This window comes from Ochotona princeps, chromosome 2, assembly GCF_030435755.1.
Source record: "Ochotona princeps isolate mOchPri1 chromosome 2, mOchPri1.hap1, whole genome shotgun sequence".
Lineage (NCBI taxonomy): Eukaryota > Metazoa > Chordata > Mammalia > Lagomorpha > Ochotonidae > Ochotona > Ochotona princeps.
Window position 1 is genome coordinate 121,236,667 of NC_080833.1, and position 16,397 is coordinate 121,253,063.

The 16,397-nt window shown below is 49.6% G+C and overlaps 1 protein-coding gene across 7 annotated transcripts in view; it reads left to right on the top strand.

Annotated features, from left to right (window-relative positions):
• Window positions 1-8,794: 8,794 nt before the first annotated feature.
• Window positions 8,795-16,397, top strand: part of DCAF6 (DDB1 and CUL4 associated factor 6) — a 105,559-nt gene continuing 97,956 nt past the window's right edge. For 2 of the 7 annotated variants that reach the window (XM_058660596.1, XM_058660598.1), the window contains exon 1: window positions 8,799-9,230. In XM_058660596.1, the coding sequence (XP_058516579.1) occupies window positions 9,134-9,230 (97 nt within the window). In that variant the 5' untranslated portion in view covers window positions 8,799-9,133. Of the gene's footprint in view, window positions 9,231-16,397 lie in introns of all 7 variants that reach the window. The other 5 variants (XM_058660597.1, XM_058660599.1, XM_058660602.1 and 2 more) reach the window with 4 other exon arrangements.

Here is a 16,397-nt window from a genome sequence, read left to right on the forward strand (position 1 = left end):
CCACCAGGCCCGCCCCCTACCCTGGTTTGCCAGTATGTGTGGCAGACTAGTCTAGTCTGTCCCGCAGCCCCTTCTGATCTCATACATGTCAATGCATATGAGAACCATGTCCCATCTAAACAGCTCAACTATCCAGCTTTCACGGATGTTGTTGGGTCTCTGTCTAGCCACCCCAACCCCTGTCCTAGTTTTCGTGCCCTCCCATGGGGGGGTGGTAACCTAAGAGAGAGGAGTCCACTATTTCCCTCCCAGGCCACTCCCACTCCCGGATTATGCACTCTCCAGGTGGTTCTGTGGTTTAACTTGACAGAACTAGCCCCCAGTGCCAGCTTCTGCCAGCTGATGCCTAAACAACCCTCACCCACTCTAATTGTAGATTGCACCAGTAGGAATAATCAGCCCAGCCTGGTTCTTCACTGATCTGGTCTACATGAGGCCCACAGGTGCTGTAGCCCTGCCTAGTCTGGCTACCCCATCCCAGCCCACGCTGTCCAGTGGGAGTAGCTGTTCCGCAAGGGAACCACCCCTTATTCCCCTGCTGGTACTGCCCCCTCCCTTCCTGGTTCTCACGTGTGCCGGTTGGGTGCTGTAGTCACATCTGGCACAGGCAACCTCACCTTGGCATTCCGTATTGTGTACTGCTTTTGTCTCGACCGAACCTGGCTCCACTCACACTCTGTTCTGGTGTTCGGATTTGCCAGTGGGTGACATGAACTGATTCAGCCTGGTCCGCCCCCGACCCATGCCAAATGTATGCCAGTGGGACACATTCCATGACCTCTTGGCTGTATCCTTCCATGCTTCTTGTGCTTACCTGCAGGGTCTGTGTCCTGACAGAGGAGTTGCCCAGGCTCTTCCACCAGAACCCCTCCAAGTGCCAGATTTTGCGCATACCAGTCGGTCCATGAGCCAGCACTATTCAGTTCACCTCCTGTCCTAGCAGGAACAGTGGCTTTTCCTAGCTGGTCTTCAACCCATTCTGGTTCTTGCTGTTGGATGTTTCAGCCCAGCCACGGCTCATCCATACCCACATATGGTTCACAAATGCTTCAGTAGGGGTTGAGACCTAGCCTAGTCCATCCCACATCTACCCTGGTCCTCCAGAACACCAGAAGGTGTTGCAGTCTGGTCCAGCCTGGTGCGTCTTGTCCCAGTCCACACTTGTGCCAAGGGAGACTACGACTGCATCCTGGCCAGAACGCTGCCCCATTACAGCTTGTGTGCCCCTTGAGGGGGAACCTCAACAAAGCTAGAGAGTCCCCTAGGGACCCCCAACTGGGCCTGTTCCCAGCCATAGATCGCACACATGCCAGTGGTTGCTCTGACTCAGCTTGGCATAGCCCGTCACCTGTCGCGACCCCTGCCTTAGACACTGTGGCTCGGCATCCGTGTCTCATGCAGACCAGTTGGTGCAAAAACCTAGCTGGGCATGACCTGTGCTCCATCCTGGTTTCCAATCTTATTTGTGGCCTAAGGTTTGCCCGGTACTGCACGGTGCATCTGTTCCATCGCCTTTTCATACACACTAAAGCTAGCCTTATTCCTGTAAACCTTTGAATGTTAAGACCTCTCTCTCCCTCTTTGTAACTTTGCCTTTCAAATAAACAAAGTAAATCTTTTTTTAAAATTTGTTTATTAATTACATTGTATTATGTGACACAGTTTCATAGGTACTGGGATTCCCCCCACCCCTCCCCACTCCCTCCCCCCATGGTGGATTCCTCCACCTTGTTGCATTACCACAGTTCAGGTTCAGTTGAGATTCCTTCATTGCAAGCATATACCAAGCATAGAGTCCAGCATCTTATTGTCCAGTTAAGTTCAACAGCTTCTTAGGGAGACCTTCTCTGGTCTGAAGGTAGAGCCAGCAGATATCATCCAGATCAATTAAAAGCTCCAACATACCATCAGCAACAATTTATAACGTTACGGAAGTAATTGATGTAGTATTGAGTAACCAATATGTTAAAAATACATGCGAGTTCTTAACCACATCTTGTGTCTACTTCATTGACATTTCAATTTTAGTTTATATACAATGGGTTCTATACATCTCTGAGATCCTTGCTCAGGTGGTTCCGATAGTTCGCCAGTCATAAGTCCCTGCCAATCTCGCCATTCCAGGTACAATGAGGCTGGTGCAGAGTCCACTGACTGACATTGCAAACGCTGGGTTGGTTCTATTCTCAGCCCCGACCTCCACCAGAACCAATGAGTGTTTCAGTCCATCCTGGCTCTGCCCATCACACACTCGGCCCTCACCCAAACCAGTGGGAGGTGTGCTGGTTGGGTGCTGCGGTCCCATCCGGCACAGGCAGCCTCACCTTGTGTTGTGTACTGCTTTTGTCACAACCGAACCTGGCCCGACCCACACTCAGCTCCGGCGCTCAGACTTGTCAGTGAATGACACAAACTGACTCAGCCTGGTCAGCCTCCAACCCATGCCAAATGTATGCCAGTGGGACACTTTCCATAACCTCTTCTGGGTTGTTTACTTCCATGCTTCTTGTGCTTATTTGTAGGGTCAGTGTCCTGTCAGAGGAGCTGCTCAGGTTTCTTCATCAGACCTCCTCCTGGTGTCAGGTTTTGCGCATACCAGCAGGTCCATGGGCCAGCACTATTCAGTTCACCTCCTGTCCCGGCAGCCTTTCTTAACTGGCCTTCAACCCATTCTGGTTCCTGCTGTTGGAAGTTTCAGCCCAGCCACGGCTCGTCCATACCCACATATAGCTCATATATGGCTCAGTTGGGGTTGAAACCCAGCCTATCCGTTCCACATCTACCCAGGTCCTCCAGAACACCAAACTGTGCTGCAGTCTAACCTGGCTTGGTGCGTCAAGTCCCAGTCCACACTTGTGCCAAGGGAGATTACAACTGTGTCCCGACCAGAATGCAGCCCCATTCCAGCTCCTGAGCCCCTTAGTGGGAAACTCCACCCAGCCAGGGCTTCCCCATAGCCCCCCATCTGGGCCTGTTCCCAGCCAGTGTTAAGCTTGCCAGTGGTTGCTCTGGGTCAGCTCAGCACATCCCATAACCTGTTGCGATTCCTGCCTTGTCACCACCAGCCCTCCTAAGCCATCCAGTGGGGTCGGAGTTCCCACGGGGTTTGGCCCACACATCCCCAACACATTCTACCCCCGGATATGGTTCTCGAATGCCAGTCAATGTCATGGCCCTGCCTACTGTGACCACTCTGCTGATCTCTCATCATGTTAGGCAATGGGGACATCCTGCTGGACAAGCCCGGAATCTTGGCTCTTGAATGAACTGGTGTTTGATAGTCTGCATTGTAAAGTGATTACACGTTCTTCAGAGGAAGATTTACTGCTATTGAGAATCTTTAGGACTGATTCACGTCCCCAAAGCACTGTGGATTCAAAATGGAGCTACCCAAGCAGCATATCAGAGAACCAAAATCCCAGAATTCCCCAGCCGGGTGGCTAGCAGGCGGAGCCTGGCGCCAAATGGCGCATTGGCCCCCCGGGAGCCGCTCACCATGTGTACGTACGTGGTAGCAGGCGTGTGTGTTCCAGGCTTGAGATGCGCCCATCCCAAGGCCTTAACTCCCCAGCCCCAGGACTGTTCCTCCTGGCCCCTCCCCCAGCTCAAGCCGCATGGCGAGCAGTGGGAAGGCCCAGACCCGCTTTACATACCCCTGAAACTCACCCCCAAAGAGGGCAGTCGCCGGGGCTCCGGCAGGCCCTGGAGCCACTCACCGCGTGTAAATCTTTTAAAAGAAATGTTTTATTTGAAAATTAGAGCCTGGCACAATGGCTCAGGAGCTAAATCTTCACCTTGCACGTGCCAGGATCCCATATGGGTGCCAGTTTCGTGACCTGGCTGCTTCACTTTCCACCCAGCTCCCTGCTGATGGTCTGGGAAAGCAGCAGAGAATGGCCCAAAGCCTTGGAACCCTGCATCCATGTGAGAAACCCAGAAGAAGCTCCTGGTTCCTAGCTTTGGATCAGCTCAGCTCTGGCTATTGTGGTCATCTGGGGAGTGAATCAGTGAATGATGATCTGTCTCTCCTTCGCATAAATTTGATTTACCTTTCCTATAAAAACAAATAAAATCTTTTAAAAACCATTAATTTTGTTTGTTCAAATGCTGAAATAACTTTTCTGATTAGTCTGACTATAGTTCTAATGACTTTTTACGAAAGTCTAAAAGACCTTTTTCAAAAAGCTCAGAATTCCAGGGCCCGGTGTGATAGCTTAGTGGTTAAAGTCCTCACCTTGCACACACTGGGATCCCATGTGGGCACCGGTTCTAATCCCGGCAGCCCCGCTTCCCATCCAGCTCCCTGCTTGTGGTCTGGGGAAGCAGTCAAGGACAGCCCAAAGCCTTGGGATCCTGCACCCCTGTGGGAGACCCGGAAGAGGTTCCTGGCTCCTGGCATTGGATTGGTTCAGCTCCAGCCATTGCGGCTGCGTGGGAGTGATCGATCGGATGGAAGATCTTCCTCTCTGTCTCTCCTCTTCTCTGCATATCTGCCTTTCCAATAAAAATAAATGAATCTCTGAAAAAAAAAGAAAGCTCAGAATTCCAAACTGAGGCCCAAATCGAACATACCATTCTTTCTTCTTCTTTTTAATTTATTATTTTGGTTGGAAAGGAAGATTTACAGGGAGGAAAGATAGCAAGATCTTCTATCTGCTGGTTCACTTCTCAGATGGCAATGATAGCCGATCAGGAGCCAGAAGCCTGTCGGTGCAGGGTCTCAGTGACCTGGGCCATCCTCCACTGCTTTCCCAGGTCACCAGCACGGAACTGGGTCAGAAGTGGAGCAGGTGGGACCTGAACCAGAGCCCATGAGAGATGCTGGTGCTTGCAGGTGGACTGAGCCACTGTATCGGCCCCACATACTGTTACTTCTAAGAAGGCAACTATGGCTTGTCTGTCCTCATGATGGAGACGAAGGTCAGAAACATTTACAGGAAGCCTGCTTATATCCCACGGACTCTGCCAGGCACTTCCAAGTCATGGAGTTCAATTCAGGGTCCCTCATGGGTGGCTGGCACTCAGCTACTACAGACATGTTCTTCCAGGGTGTGCATTAGCAAGACACTGGAATTGGGAGCATGAGCCAGGAATTGAACCCCAGAATAGAAGTGTGTCAAGACTGATTGAACAGACAATGCGAAGATCCTTAATGGAGAAATGATTTTTATTAGACTATACTGCGACCATTATCCATGCTTTTAGCACGGCACACCTTGTCTAAGAACATAGACTTTTTTTGCTATGAGGTTATGTTTATTCTAAGATGTTTTTATTAATTACATTGCATTATGTGACACAGTTTTATAGGTACTGGGATTCCTCCTACCCATTCCCAAACCCTCTCCCCAACACAGATTTTTATATCCCAAAAAGCCAGGGTGACAAAGTTCTTGTTACTAAGGACAGAATATGCAAGCTTTTGTTAATCACTATCTTGGGTAGAACTAAGAGTATCTAGGGTTGGTTTTCCTGTGTTAATTATTGTTAAATATTGAAGAAAGCCAAAAAAGGAAGAGCAACATAGCCAAGCTGAACACGGGGAGAGAGATGGCCTTCGGGTTGGGGGTCTTCTTCCATCATTTACAGCCCATTTACAACCAGAGGGAGAAGGAGAGATAGCATTAGGACTTGGTTGCTCCGAGATACCTACCAGGTGTTCTTTTCCTGTGATTACTCTTAGTTCCATCACCTCCTCTGTCTTTTTCATTTTGCAGAATTACTTTGACTGCATGTCGATGATGAGTTGTGATTTGCAGTCACGCAATTTACCTCCAGACTACAGGAGAAAAGCAATACAAGCAAACAGAACTTAGTACAAAGTCTAAACAACAAAATAGAGCTAAGATTTCTCACAATCTAGTATGTCATGGGTTCATTTGGAAACCCCAATTTGAATACTTGAGCGTAAGAGCTTAGATGTGAAAGAACTGACAGGATTAAACCTTTGTCAGAGTAAACATTAGACCTGAGCAATTTAGTTAAAGTTTATAAACAGCTAACACAAAAAAGGCAAAAGAACGCATGAAGCTTCCCTGACAGCACAAAAATTGTAACCTAGATCAAAGAAACAGTGAGGGGCTTAGCACTAACATGAGGTTTGTAAGTCCACCACATGGACAGTTAAATACAAGCTTAACTTCAAATTTTCCATGGAGTGACATTTTGTCTAGCATTGACAGTTCTGAATTAAGGAGAATCTTTTGGGAGAGCATATGTAACATTTTAATCTATAATGATTTCAACTTACTTGAATTTAGGAAAGGCTAAAGCCATTTCTACATTTCGGGAGGTTGGATTCCCTGAAACAATGATACTTTATCAATTGATACAAACCCTAAGAGTCTCAGGAATACATATAGCCCAGAACGTAAGGCAGAAGAGCAAAAACACTGCTACAAAACTTACATGAATCACACTGTGGATGGCAAAGGATTTAAGTTAGTTGTGATTTACAATAACCTAGCAGTTTATAGCATTCTAGCAAACTTTCACAGAACTTTATGCACTTTAGAACAGTGGCAAGTAATTCAATAGATCCAAAGTTCTAACAAGCCATATATTGACAGTCGGAGAACAGAGGTCTTAGGCAGGTGAGCAGAGAAATTCCCAATAATTTAGCATGTGAGGAAGACTTAAACTGCATCAGAGCAGTTAAGATGTTCTACTCCTATAAAATCTGGCAGGAAACTTTAAAGAGAGACTGGCAAACACAGGCCTATAGGGAGCCTGACCAGTGTACAAGCTGAGCAGACAGGCCAACCAACTCTTTTTCCTGAGTACTCCAAACTTCTGGGGTCACTATCTGGACTCATGTGAGGCTCCTGAGAGATCATCATGGTCATTCTAAGAAAGAAAAGGGAGCCAAAACTAGAGCTGATGACAGAAAGCTGCTCTCCTGTGTCCATCCGGAAGGAAACTTACAGGCTTCCTTTTCATTCTGAGAACTACCTGGGGCTCCTGGGTACTGATCCAGTGCGTCACCAGACCAGGTGAGAGGGTCCTGGGCTGCTTCGGTGCCGTGTGGGAGACCCAACAGGAAATGGCTGACCCTGGAGTTCTCAGCCTTGGAGGGCAGTCAAATCTCCTGTGATCTCCTAGGCAGTTGGGACAGGGCCCTGGTGTCCTTTCTGACAATCCTTGGTGAAGTGTCCACCGTTTCTGCAGTGACAGCACTTGTGAAGCCACCAGGGGTCTCACTGGGACCAGGGATACAGACCTCCTCTTATCCTCCTGCTCCACTATGAGATCTCCTCCTGACCTGTGATAAAAGACCATGAGGCTACCTTTAAGAGGTTGTCCAGAGGTCTCAGGTCCTGCTGCAAGTCTCTGGAGCTTTCCTAAATGTCCAGGGCAGTTAAGAATCTGTTATCTATAAATGACATGTTAGAATCTTATTGGAGTATGCTGAAAGTTGGCTAAAGTCCTCGCCTTGCACATGCCGGGATCCCGTATGGGTGCCTACGAGTGTCCCATGAGGGTGCAGGGTCCCAAGGCTTTGGGTCATCCTCTACTGCTTTTCCAGGCTACAAGCAGGGAGCTGGATGGGAAGTGGAGCTGCCAGGTTATGAACCAGCACCTGTATGGGCTCCCAGCACTTGCAAGGAAAGGATTAGCCATTTGAGCCCTTGCAGCTGGCCCACAACCTTTCAGTCTTGAATAAATCTGCACTGAGAGGGGCCTCGCCAGGGACGGTGACCTTCACTCCGCACCCTGCGGTGCTCCAAGCCACCCACCGCGCTCGGCCCCGCGTGGGTGCGAGCAGGAGGACAGGGGCCCGTCAGGGCTTCCCGGGGTCGCGGACAGGGAGGTGGACCCGGAGGGGCGGCCAGGTCCGGGTCCAGCCAGGAGAGCGCGGATGCCCTAAAGGTCAGGCAGGGCGCTCCTCCGACACTGACGGACTCCAGGGCCGGGGCAGCGGACGCCTCTGGACGCTAGGTCACCGGCGGGACCCGCCAAGGTGCGCCTCGGAGGGAGCCAGGCTGGGCCCGTTACCTGCCGGGTGGTTGTACAACGGCCTCAGCTTCTCGGGCAGCATCAGCTCCACCTTATCCAGGAGCCGGTGGTAGGAGGCCCGCAGGCCTCGGGCGCCGGCGGCTGACGTGTCGGCGGCCGGGTGATCGCGGGCAGCCGCCTGGGAGCGTCGCCGGGTCCTCGTCCCTGACTGACAACGAAGGGCAGCTCGTCACCGTCCCCTGCCGCTTTACCGCAGGGTGCCCTTCCCGCGGCTCGCCTGGCGCTGGGCAAACCAGCCAGCGGCCCGCGCCCCGGGAGGGCTCAGGGGGCGGAGGCTCGGGGACGGCCCGCCCGGGTCCGCCTCCAGCCCTCCCGGGAGGGAGACCGGGGAGGAGTCCGGCAACAGGTGCCAAAAGGGGCCGCCTCCCCGAGTCAGGCCGGCGCCCCGCACACAGCGCGCGTGCGCAGGAGGAGAGGCCCGTTGCCATTGGCCCGCCGCGCGCTGTGGGCGGGGATCCGAAGGACCCGCCTCCTCCCCTTCCTGCCCCCGAGGCCATGTTGGAGAAGGGAAAGTGAAGCTGCACTCTCTTGCTTGACCCTTCGCCTGGGCTCTTGGCAGCCCGTAGTTAATATGGGCTTTTCGAACCTTCCTTGTCCCAACTAAGGTTGACGCGCGCAGCTCTGGCTTCCCTTGACTTGAGACGCGTGGAAACGACTACGACGCTCAGCGGCCCCCCTCTCTCTCCCGCTCTTCCATCCATAGGGAATCAAGGACTTGGCTAGAGGGACCCGAAGCCACTTTTCCAGGGTGAGGGCAGCCGTGACGTGCAGCCGCCTCAGTTCCCGGAGGTGGTCGTCCTCTCGCGAGAAGGGCTTGGCGGGGAGGGTGTCGGCCAGGGCAGAGGGAGGAGCTGGGCCGCCTCCTCCTCCTCCTCCCGGGGAGGGCGGCCGGGAGGGACTGTGGCTGCTCTCAGGCTGTGCGGGCGAGTCTGAGCCGGAGAGGATGAGGCGAGCTTGGGCCCCGGCGCGGCCGGCCTTCGGGGGCCGGGGCGCCGCCGCCGCCGTCTGACTCGCTGCGCCCGCGAGCTGCAGCGCGCGCATGGTGCCGGTGCGGCTCGGGTGTTGATCCGCCCGTCCCCTCCGCTCCCCTCCCCCCTCTCCTCCGGCCGGCAGAGCCATGTCTCGGGGCGGCTCCTGCCCACACCTGTTGTGGGACGTGAGGAAAAGGTCGCTCGGGCTGGAGGACCCGTCCCGGCTGCGGAGCCGCTACCTGGGTGAGCGGGGTCCCGGGCGGGGGCGCGTCCCCGGGGCTGTTGGAGGGGGGGACGGCGCCTCGGCAGGGCGCCCGGTGGGGCGTCCGCCTCCCCTCAGCCCGCTTCCCCCGCCGGCCGCGTGCCTCCCGCGGCCGAGCCCCCTTTGCAAGCTGCCAGCCGCCGCCCTGCCCGGGGATGCGCTCGGAGTCGGCGGCCGGGAGAAGGGTCGGGGTGGCTCGCGGCTTGGCACTGGGGAGCCAAAGTTGGCGCCCTCGCTCTTGTCCAGTGCCGGACACCCAGGTATGCGTGACCCGCCGAGGGCTTGGGGCGACCCGCCGAGGGCTTGGGGAGACCCGCCGAGGGCTTGGGGCGACCCGCCGAGGGCTTGGGGTGGCCCGCCGAGGGCTTGGGGAGACCCGCCGAGGGCTTGGGGTGGCCCGCCGAGGGCTTGGGGTGCCCCGCCGAGGGCTTGGGGAGACCCGCCGAGGACTTGGGTGTCGTCTGCGCCGTGTTGACCTCACGGCCCACAGGGATCGGTCCTGAGCCCTCCCCGCCCCCGTGCCCAGCGCCTTCCGACCCTGTAAGGTCGTGTCGGGTTTCGCGTTCCCGTTCGCACCCCTGGAAAACACACTCGGCATGTACTGTTTTAAGCGTTCTAAAAACAACCTGAGCGAACGCTGTCTTTGGGCTGTTTGGGACAACATGCTTGTCTGAGGATTCTGGGTCACGCCCGAGGCCACTCCTAAGTCACAGTTCTTTCCCTAGTGGACCCAGTAAGGGAGTCTTTCGTTGTTTTTGTCGCTTTTCTATTTAGAGATGTGGCAGGCAACATTAGATAAGATTTTTTTCTTCCCAAATTTTGTCGCTTCTTGCTTGGTAAGAAAGTATTTGTTGTTGTTGTGTTTGAGTTGGAAAAAACTGAGAATAGGAGAAAGTGAAATCTCTTTACAGCCAGCAGTTCTGGTTTGTCAATTTTTTGAAAGAGTTAACATTGATATATAAAATCCTTTCTGTTTTCCTAACATATGAATACATGCTCTTTGTCGAAACAAAGCAACAACAACAAAACCCCGATAAACATGAAGCAAAATCCCTGTGATCTCTTCCGTTCCTGCTTCACACCCCTGCCCTCAGAGGCAGGGCCTTCTGTTTCCCGGATAGTCTTCAGGATGTTTTCCTTTCCGTTCTGCAGGTGCGTCTGTGTGTGTGAAGAGGTAGAGAAGGTGCAGCTGTGGGTGATGGGCAGCCCTGAACCCACTGCGTCCGGTGGGAGCACTGCTTGGCTGCTTGCTGTTTACACTACACGTTAGAGATCCTTCCATGGCAGCAAAACTAGATCCAGGGTGTCTTTTAAGTTATTACACAGCATCTAATGGTACTTCTTAACAGTTTGTGGAAAATGGAATCAAAACATAATTTTGGTACAAAAAGTTTTGAAATTAAAAGCTCTGTGTCTTAGTGTAACATGAAAGCTGTGCTCATGGGGTATCTTCAGCAAGTTCCTGGAGAAGGCACCTCGTGAATAAAGGCCACAAATGTCAGGGTGTAACAAGCATACGTTTTTGACAGGCACAGGCAGCCAGAGCGCCCATCTGCTGGTTCATTCCCAGGCGGGGCCAGCTGGAAGCTGGGAGTGGGACTCCAGCTAGGTGCACTTGGGCACAGCCACTGGCCTGCGGGAGGCTGGCTTAGTGCTGGACGGGCCTAAGCCCAGGGTGCTCTCCTATGGGACTGAGTCGCTGGCCTGCGGGAGGCTGGCTTAGTGCTGGATGGGCCTGAGCCCAGGGTGCTCCCCTATGGGACTTGCTAGTGCTTGAACTGGTGGGTCAAATGCCTATGCCAATGCCTTTTAAATTGTGAATTCCAACGGTGAAGATTTTACGTAGGAAATTGTTTTCAGCACTTCATAGTGTAGGTGTTGTAATTGCTTTGTAGCTTGAATGAAATTCTGATGTATTTCTGTTTGCATTTCTGATAATGAATTACTGCTAAATTACAGAAAAATTGAGATGGAATGAAGGGAAAGATATTGCTGGTAACACATTTAAAATTTTTTTTGCCGTAGATTGTGTCTCTCTAGTAGTGCAGATTGAGTATCCTCGTTCTTGAAATCTGAAATGTTCTAGAATGTGATACTCTTTGTATGTGTGCCGCATTTATCTTCAGAAAGTTTTAGGTGTGGCCTGGCACGATGGCTCAGTGGCTACATCCTCACCTTGCAAGCACCGATATCCCAAATGGGCACTGGTTGATGTTCTGGATGCTCTGCTTCCCATCCAGCTCCCTGCTTATGGCTTGGGAAAGCAGTCCAGGATGGCCCAGACAGAGCCTTGGGACCGGACCCTGTCTGTGTGCGTGTGGGAGGTCTGGAAGAGGCTCCTGGCTTTGGATCAGCTCAGCTGCGGCAGTTGTGGCCACTTGGGGGTTGTGCCAGTGGATGGAAGACCTTTCTCTCTCTCTCTTTCCTATAAATCTGACTTGCTTGTCTAGTTAAAATAATAAATAAATCATAAAAACAGAGTTTCGGGGTTTAGATTTTTGGGTACAGGGTATTCCAGAATTGGTAAAATTCCTGAAATCGGAAACACCCTTCTTGTTTCTAACTGTCAGAGAAGGATACACAGTTACATTCAGGTTTTGTATTTAAGTTTATTAAATACCTCTTTTCACATAAAACAAAAATTATAGTGTATACAACTTTTTGTGTGTTTTGTGGGAATGGATTTCAGTAATTTCTTATATGTTATTTATCGAGGAGATGTGTGTTTATGACTGAAGTCCACAGGTTTCCCTAGTCCAGTAGAGTGCTACTGTAGACTCAGATGGATTCAAAAGCTAGTCGGGTTTCCAGGTTTTGTGAACTTGATCTGAATTCCAAAGTCGATTTAAAAAAAATTTTTTTGTTGTAAGAATCCAAGTCCATCTTGTAATCTAGTTGTAATGTGCTTTTGGAATTTAGTGCTTGTCATAATATGTTATAATTACATATTTCATTTCTATTTTGTAAAGTTTTAAAAAACAAACATGCTTTTTTTTTTTTTTTAAGGATTTATTTATTTGAAAGGCAGGGTCAAAGAGAGAGCTTACATATGCTGATTCACTCTGCAAATAGAAAAAGCAGGGCTGGGCTACTCTGGGCTGGGCTGGGCTAGGCTGGGCTGGGCTGGGCTGGGCTGGGCTAGGCTGGGCTGAAACCAGGGGCTTCTAGGTCTCCAACTTTGGGTATAGGGGCCAGAGCAGTTTGACCATCCTCTGTTGACGTCACCGGCACGGGAGCAGGGAGCTGGATGGGAAGTGGAACAGCTGGGACAAGGACTAGCTTTGCAGGTGGCTGCTTAATCTGCTGCCCTCTTATCTTTGCCCCAGATAAACATTCTTCATAAAAGAAACAGTTATTTCTATACATTTCTCATTTCTACTCCTTATTTCTCTTCTTTGGAACAGAACTGCCTACAACTAGAATACAATTTCTAACCCTTCTTAATTAACAAATGTGTTTGACAAAGTAATTTTAGGGAACTTTAAGAGAATTGTTTGCTATAATGTAAAAATGCTTGAATTATGGTTAGTCAGCCAGTGAACATTTTTTGCTGGAGCCTGAAAAGTCTTCCCATGTGGGGTGTAGGAACTCCTTCCTTTGAACACCATTAGAAGTCCGTATGTATGGAAATGGATACCTTTGTTTTAAATTACCCTCAGTGTGTTATGGCTGCATGCGCATTCTGAATGATAGAGTGGGGTGTTGCCAGGTTGCAGTATGTTCTAGAAGGTTTGTCTTCTGTCTTCTTGTAGTCACTGGAGAAAGCTACTGGAACATTTGTTTTTAGTTTCGGGATGTCAGTCCAGATTTTAAGAGGTGCAGTTTTAGTGGTGAAAAAGAACTCAGTTATAACAAACATGGAATAGGATGTGCTGACAGTCACTTCAGGAAATCCCATGTTATGTGTATTAACAGCCATAGACATGATGATAGGTCTGCTATGGACATTTTTTTTCATTTTGATATAAATTGAGAGTGCCCAGGAACTCCAGAAGCTTCTGGTAACATAGAACTTCTACAAAATGTTATAGTGTTATTTCATAGTGTTATTTTTAAAAAATATATGCATTTTGACTACGATCCACAGAAAAAATATGTTGACATGGCATCCCACGATACACACAGCTAAAATAAAACATTTTCAGATGTGAATTTTCTTTACTAGATGGAGTACATTTTATTTTCTGACTCTTCATGTTCTTTAAAATACTGGTGTTGATCCAGTAAATACCCACCAGGTCTAGACTGTGGTCTAGACTGTGTGTTGTTGCTTAGTGCTTGTGAGTGTTACTGACTTCAGGGTTAGGGTGGATAGTATTCACAAGTATGTGAAGCAAATTGAGGAGTTCTTAACACTGCTGGTGGCTGACAAAGTAGATATAAATAGCGAAACTATTTGTACTTTGGAAAAAATAACTAGAGTGGGGCGCTTTTAAATCCTCACGTGAGTAAATCCTTACAGTGGGCTCGCTGGGTTGTTTGGTAAGTGTTTATAAGCAGCTGCCAGGCTGTTTTCTAAAATGCTTCTACCACACTGCATTCCCACCAGTCGTGTCCGAGACTTCCAATTTGAGTTGCTCAGCTTTCTCATCAGTATTTGGTGTAAGGAATGTTCCTAATTTTAGCCTTTGGGGGAGGTGCATAAAGGTTTATCTTTGAAAAAATATTCATTTATTTGAAAGGCTGAGTTACAGAGAGAGATCTTCTATCCTTTGGTTCTCTTCCCAAATGGTTGCAAGGACTGTGACTGGACCAGTTGAATCCAGGAGCCTGGGACTCCATTCTGGTCTCCCATTCTGGGGGAGTGGGGGGCACAGGGATGCAGGTACCTGGACAGTTTTTTTTCCGTGTTCTGTCATTAGCAGGGAGTGTGTGAGAATAGCTGGGACTGGAACTGGTACCCACAGGAATGCTGATGTCACAGGCAGTGGCTTTACCTGCTGTGTCACAGCACTGGCCTGAGGACTGTTGCTTTCATTTACATTTCACTAATGATTACTTCTGTTGAATATCAGTTTTGGTCATCTGTATACATTGGTTATTGTTCAGGCGTATCTTTTTAGTATTGCAAGGAATTTTTATGTTTTTGGTACAAATCCTTAGGAAGATGGGTGTTCTACAATGATTCTCTCCCTGTTTGTGTCTTGTCTTTTCATAACAGGCTCTTTCATAGTTAATATACATTGTGTCTTAAGAATATTTAATCCAAGGTCACGGAATTTATAACTATGTTTTTTTTTTCTTGGAAATTTGCTGTTTAATTGTTTATACTTAGGCCCATGAACAGTTTTAATTTTTACTTATTGTGTGGCAGAAGGATCACATTTCATTTCTTTGCTTATGAACATGGAATTCATCTAGCACTGTTTGTGAATGAACTATCCTTTTCCGTTTGTGGAAAGAATCCACTGGCCTTATATGTGTAAATCAATTTCTCAGGCACATTGCATTGATCTGGGTGTCTTCCTCAGCCTGTATAGGTCATATTTCTACAGGGAGTGTAAAAGCCAGTTAGTCTGTTTCTTTGAACTGGTCTACCTGTGGTATTGTTCCTTCTCTTGTCCGCACTGTTGTGATTATTCTGTTCCTCTCTGTTTCCACATAGATTGGTTATTTATTTGAAAGGTACAGTTAGGTAGAGAGGGAGAGACACAAAGAGATCTTCAGGTGCTAGTTCATTCCCCAAATGGCTGCCAAGCTTGAGCTGGGCCAGTCTGACACCAAGAGTTTCTTCTGGGTATCCCGAGTGGATGAAGGGGCCCAAAGGCTTGAGCCATCCTCCCCTGATTTCCCAGTTGCATCAGCAGGAAGCTGGTTGGAAAATGGAGCAGCTGGGACTTGAACTGGCAGCCTGTATGGGATGCCAGCATTGCAAGCATCAGCTTTACCTGTTATGCCACAATGCCAGCCCATCCTGAAATATTTTGTTTTCAGTAGCAGTTTATTTTTTTATTTTTATTTTTTAAAGATTTATGTATTTTTATTGGAAAGTCAGAGATACAGAGAGGAAGATCTTCTGTCCGATGATTCACGCCCCAAGCGACTGCAGCAGCTGAAGCTGAACCAATATGAAGCCAGGAGCCAGGAGCTTCTTCCAGGTCTCCCACACAGTTGCAGGGTCCCAAGGCTTTGGGCCGCCTTGACTGCTTTCCCAGGCCACAAGCAGGGAGCTGGATGGGAAGCAGGACCACTGGGATTAGAACCGGTGCCCATATGGGATCCTGGCGCATGCAAGGCAAGGACTTTAACCACTATGCTATTGTGCTGGGCTCTAGCTTATTTTTTCAAAATCATATTTAATTGCTTTTCAGTTAAACATACCATTTATATATTTTTATTTTCACTTTATTTGTAAGGCAGAGTTAGAGAAGGAGAGACAGATCTTCTATCTGCTAGTTTAGTTTTTCTTTTTAAAGATTCACTTTATTTTAATTGGAAAGTCAGATATACAGAGAGGAAGATCTTCCATCCATTGATTCACTCCCCAAGCAGCAGCTGGAGCTGTGCTGATCTGAAGCCAGGAGCCAGAAGCCTCTTCCAGGACTCCCATGTGGGTACAGGGTCCCCAGGCTTTGGACCGTCCTCTACTGCTTTCCCAGGCCACAACAGGGAGTTAGCTGAGAAGTAGGGCCACTGGGATTAGAATTGGCACCCATATGGGATTCCGGTGCGTGCAAGATGATGACTTTAGCCGCTAGGCTCTCATGCCGAGCCCTCGTTTAGTTTTTGTTTCCTAATAGTTCTCAGAACTTTGGGAATTTTACATAGATGATTATGTCAGTGTACATCTTTTTAAAATGAATTTAATTATTTGAGAGGCAGAGCAACAGCTCCCATCTGCTTGTCCCTTTCTTCAGTGTCTGTAGTGGCTGGGTGGGCCGTACCAAATCTGGAAGCCAGGAACCCAATCCAGGTGCTCCGTGTGCGTGCCAGGGGACCCAGTACAGTCAGCACCTGCTGCCTCCCAGGACACACATTCACAGGCAGTTGGACTCAGTACCAGAGCCTGGACTTCAGCCAGGTGTTTTGGGCATCAAACCAACTGCGAGTCCCCAGCCGCCATATTGTGTTTGTTTGGAAGACTGACATGGAGAGAAGGGGAGCCGTAGGCAGAGATCCATCCGCTGGGCGCTCTCCAGGTGGCTGCA